This window comes from Procambarus clarkii, chromosome 69 (assembly GCF_040958095.1).
Source record: "Procambarus clarkii isolate CNS0578487 chromosome 69, FALCON_Pclarkii_2.0, whole genome shotgun sequence".
Lineage (NCBI taxonomy): Eukaryota > Metazoa > Arthropoda > Malacostraca > Decapoda > Cambaridae > Procambarus > Procambarus clarkii.
The window spans coordinates 6,116,549-6,122,144 of record NC_091218.1 but is presented as its reverse complement, the minus strand read 5'-3'; the positions used below and the strand labels follow the sequence as shown (position 1 = coordinate 6,122,144).

The 5,596-nt window shown below is 36.7% G+C and overlaps 1 protein-coding gene across 1 annotated transcript; it reads left to right on the top strand.

The window, feature by feature from the left end:
- Window positions 1–282: 282 nt before the first annotated feature.
- LOC138355797 (tigger transposable element-derived protein 7-like) lies at window positions 283–1,868 on the top strand. Its single transcript, XM_069311324.1, has 3 exons — window positions 283–339; window positions 863–1,126; window positions 1,416–1,868. The coding sequence occupies exons 1-3, from the start codon at window positions 283–285 to the stop codon at window positions 1,866–1,868; spliced, it is 774 nt and encodes a 257-aa protein (XP_069167425.1).
- Window positions 1,869–5,596: the final 3,728 nt, after the last annotated feature.

Below are 5,596 nucleotides of genomic sequence, written 5' to 3'. Positions count from 1 at the left end.
TGAATTAAAACTACCTTATTCATTGTTGATAACTTCAACTTCAATTATCTCTAAAACTTTGAGTCAGCTTAAAAAAATTAAGTTTCTGACCGATTCTCACCATTTTTACAAATAATGTGCACAGTTGTCTGTTCTACAATCCTATTAGAATGGATTTTTCACAAACCCTAAACGTTTGTAGTTATCAATTTTTTTCTAAATTTGGCGCATAATTCAAATGCCACATTGATAATTTTTTTTACAGTAAACTAAACTGAAAACATATATTCTAAATCTATGAAAATGAAGATCATATACTATTCTGCGAGCAAAATAACACCAAATGAACAATTGGTGATAGTAAATATTTTTGCAGGTGATCTCAAAATCTGAAGTATTCAATATTCAATTTTATACAGTAATTATTTTTTATTTTCTTATTTTACAAGTTACGTTTGTGATCATTTAGACAAAGTTGCAGGATTTGCTAGTATGCACAAAAAATTGGAAAGCATTAGAGCAATTTTGAGAAATTGAACTTTGCCATCAGGTCCTGTCATATATGTATGCCATGCACAGCTTAAGGGTTAATACAGAACTGTACTGTATAAAATGCATAAAACTTCAAAACTAACAATATTCCTCTAATTATAACAATAATAATATTTTAAATAAAACAATTTGTAACAGTCAATAAGTACATCAAATTTTGAGTATGCCTATAAAATAAGCACAGGTCATGTCAACGCGTTGGGCCTGGATGAGATGGCTGGCACCATGTGCTTCTCCTCTTCCTGGAGTAAAAACATCGGACTCACGCGCGAAGGATTTTCGTGATAAATTTGAACAAATTTTACTGTTTGAACTCATTTAATCTGTCAAGATATCTCAGAGCAGCATTCATGGTATTGAAGGTATAAAACAAAAGAGAAAACATTTGTCAATTGATCAGAAAGTTGACTTGACAGAGAAAGCAGAGCGTGGATACTCTGTCACTCGACTCGCCCAAGAATTCAACATCGGTAAAGCTACAATTTGTGATATAAAAAAGCAGAAGGATAATATTAAGAAATTCTTTGCTCAAACTCATGCAATAGGCAACAGGAAAACATTGAAACCTGCTAAGTATATGGATTTGGACTCATCTGTATTTAAATGGTTTACACAGCATCATGCAAAAGGAATTCCTGTTTGAGTTGTTTCTATTAGAAATGCAGCTGAAAGACTTGCTGTAAAGTTAAATATAGACAATTTCAAGGCTTGTATTGAATGGGTATGTCGATTTAAAGAGAGGTATGGCATCATTAACAAGAAAAATTGTGGCGATGCATTAAGTGCAGATGTTGGAAGTGCTAATGCATATAAGCATAAACTTTTTCAGCACATGATATCTAATAATCTAAGCTGGTTTTAAGTGTACAATGCAGATGTAACAGGCTTTAACTGGAAATGCCTTCAAAGAAACACTTTGGCCTTCAGGCTTGAGGAAGAGTATTCCTGGTTGCAAGGTAAAGAAGGAAAGATTTTCAGCATTATTGTGCTGTAACGCAGATGGCAGTCACCGAACAACGTATGCAATTGTTGGGAAATCTGCCAACCTCAGAGCATTGAAAAACTGCATGATCATACTGCCTGTCATCTACTACAACACAAAAAATGCCTGGTTCACACAGATTACTTTTGAGGATTGGTTCCAAAATCACTTTTGTAAAGAAGTAAAAAAGCAGCAGATCAATATGTGCAGAATTCATCCTGCTGAGGTAAAGGCAATGCTGTTGACTGATAATGCCCCAGCTCACCCCAATGCTAAATTAACATCGCCTGATGGCAAAATAACATGTATGGCTTTACCACCAAACACTACATCTGTAGTACAGCCTATGGATTAGGGGTTATCTATACTCTCAAAGGCTTTATAAAAGAGCTATGAATTCAGATATTATGGAAGTTCTGCTCTCTGAGGAAGACGAGATGCCTAATAAGGATAAGAAGGCTAGTAGAACACTAGAAAATTTCAAGAAATATTCAATTAAAGATGCAATTTACAACTAGGCCAAGGAATGGAGTGAGTTGAAGGTCACCACATTAAAGAATGCATGGAATAAAATTCTGAGTCCGGTACCTGGTTAGAATAAAGACAAAAATCACTGATTTTCAGGGCATTGATAATACGATTTTTGAGACATTCAGAGATGCAGGTGAGGAAGGTTTGCAACTTTCTGATGTGAATGAGTGGTTAGATAATGATGCTGATGATCCAGGTTATGGTGAATTAACTGATAATGAGATTATCCAGTGTGTTACTGGTAATAATGATGAGGATGTGACAGAGGAAGATGACAGTACGTTATCTATTCCATATGCTGCATCATTGCAAAAGGTTAATGATCTGCTTGATTTGGTTGCTGTAACTGATAATGAAGAGCTGACAGATTATTACCTGCACCTAAAGGACATGAAAGATATTATAATGAAGCTCACAACAAAGAAACAAACTAAGATTCAAAAGTTTTTGGTACGGTTTCACAGTAGGCCTACAGGACCAGCACCCAGCACTAGCAAGGACTCACATTCCGAGGATGCCCAGGCAACAGGACCAGCACAAGCAAGGACTCACCTTCCGAGGATGCCTAGGCAACTGGACCAGCACCCAGCACAAGCAAGGATTCACCTTCTGAGGATGCCCAGGCAACTGGACCAGCACCCAGCACTAGCAAGAACACATCTGCTGAGGATGCTCAGGCAACTGGACCAGCACCCAGCACTAGCAAGGACTCACCTTCCAAGGATGCCCAGGCAACTGGACCAGCACCCATCACTAGCAAGGACTCACCTGCTGAGGATGTCCAGGCAACTGGACCAGCACCCAGCACTAGCAAGGACACACCTGCTGAGGATGCTCAGGCAACTGGACCAGCACCCAGCACTAGCAAGGACTCACCTTCCAAGGATGCCCAGGCAACTGGACCAGCACCCATCACTAGCAAGGACTCACCTTCTGAGGATACCCAGGCCACTAGACCAGCACCCAGCACAAGCCATAACTTACCTGGGAGTGCCAATTGAGCTGTACAGCACAATTCTAATGACATTAAATGTACAAAGTGTAGTTTAAGTGATATACGTGTACAGCAGTAGTGTGATTCTAGTGGTCTGTACTTTATGTACAGACTGTAGTGTATAATGTACATTTGTTAGAAAAGTTACTCTTCTTTAAATAATTTATATTCATATCATGTGTGTGGCACTCTCAGGATATTGTGACTAACAAAGTTTGCACTACACAACTCAACTGGTAAGGTAAGTACAGTACTGTAACGTGCAATATCAATTTATTTCATTGCATTACAAATTCTTTGTTATTTAAATTGTTCATAAGGCAAATGTATATCGGTATATGTATTAATGTGATTGTATTTTTTTGGGGGGAAAGGGGTTGCTGGGGGCTGGACAGATGGAATGAATTCCACACTGGAACGAATCAGCTACGCTTCATACAGTTCGTTCAAGCGAGGGCACACTGTATTACTCATTTAATTTCTACTTTTACTGTATACATTTAATGTCATCTAATTCCATGCATTTCTTTGATAAAGTGTTTAATCATGTCCTTTATGATCTTGGTTATTTGTAAGTGTTGGCCCCATTAATCTTAAATTATAGTATATTACTCTATGTTCTGATATGTTCCAAGAAAATGTTATGAGGAGCAGTTCACTTGCTTTTCTGAATTACACCTTGTATTTCCATTCTGTAATTAATGTAAATAAACTACTGTACTGTTGCTACAACTACTGACTCCATAATGTAATAATCAATGCCTGTACTCTGACTATACATAATCAGTACCTATAGAGTAGAGCTGTAAAGTACCTGTACACATTTTTTTTCAATTTTACTATAAATTACAGTATCTACCTAAAATTATCTGTTAGTTTAAGGACTTGCCCGAAATGCTATGCGTGCTAGTGGCTTTACAAGAATGTAAAATCAACTTCATTTCTATGTTCTCTCTTAACCAATGTACAGTACCTTCTTGTATATAAATATATAAATAAATAAATAAATGTCTTCATCCTTAAGTATCACCTTCTTTGTATTAATTTTTTATTTTCCTTGAACATTCTCATTTTGTTAACTTACTTCTCTTATAGTATTAAGTGTTTTGCCCCATCACAACATTAATTAAAAAATTTCTATATTACTATTAATTTTGCCCGAAACGCTTTGTGTAATAGTGGCTTCATTAGTATGTGTAACTCCTGTCCCTTCAATTCAACAATACTCTTATTACACATGAAAATCACAATAGCGTGATGCATCAAATGAACAAATCCACAAGAGCCGTGACGAGGGTTCGAACCTACGTCCGAGAGTGTGTAATGAAGTAAAGGTGAAGAAGTAATAGAACAGCTTATTGATTATTGACAGAGCTCGGGTGCATGGGGAAATTGTGTAAAAACCTGGTTTGTGTCTTTGAGAGACTGCAGGATCCGTGGTAGGTCAAGTTGATTTCCCGGTCGCAATTCTTATCCATGTCGTAGCTCAGTCGATTAACCACCGTGCTGCGCCGAGTTTATTGTGAAATTCCCCCTGTACGCATGAAATAAAGTGTTCCCAAAAATTATTTTTTCTTCATAAAATGATAAATTCCCTTCCCTGAACATGTCAATGTAAAAATAAATACCAAATTCCACTTACTTTGGCTCTGGGGACGTGGACATGGTGCGTTGTGATGTCATCAGGGGCTGGTCACCCGTGCGTGACACGCCCAGACACGGTCGCGCGGGCCATTTAAGCACTGGGTGTTACCACAAATATATTTTCAATTATTTTTTTTATGTTCAGTATTTCCAATGCGGTTTTATTTGTCTTTTTTTCATATATGTGATGCATATTTGTGTCTTTTACAATATGTATACAGTAGAATGTTCATAATGTTCCATGGAACTGTGCAACCCGTTCTCGCAAATTCGTAAAGTCAATATTGACTTATTAACTACGTGCATAGGTGATATACTAAACATAATAGATACCCCTAAAAAGATTCATAGAAAACACCGACCTTACCTAATCTTGTTAGTATCTTAAGATAAGCATCTTATTGCTTCGTAATTACAATTATTACTTAACCTATACCTATTATAGGTTAGGTAATAATTGTAATTACGAAGCAATAAGATGCTTATCTTAAGATGCTAACAAGGTTAGGTAAGGTCGGTGTTTTCTATGAATCTTTTTAAGGGTATCTATTATGTTAAGTATGTCACCTATGCACATATTTAATAAGTCAATATTGACTTATTAAATTTGCGAGAACGGGTTGAACTGTGATATATGTCAGTAATGTGTCCACAATAAATGTTTAGTCGCAATAATACTTGTTAAAAATTCACTAAAATTACAATATGTATAGTTTCACACACTATTTACACAGTAACACACTGTATTACACACTCAGTACTTCGGAAGTGAGTAATAATCAACCAAGTAGTCCATGATACACAGCGTGACTTCACCCTCGTTGCATCAGATACAGATAGATTTTCGCTTTCTGCTTCTTCGTTGTGTGCTTGCAAATACCGCACTCATATACACCCTTGGCATTAGTGCCTGT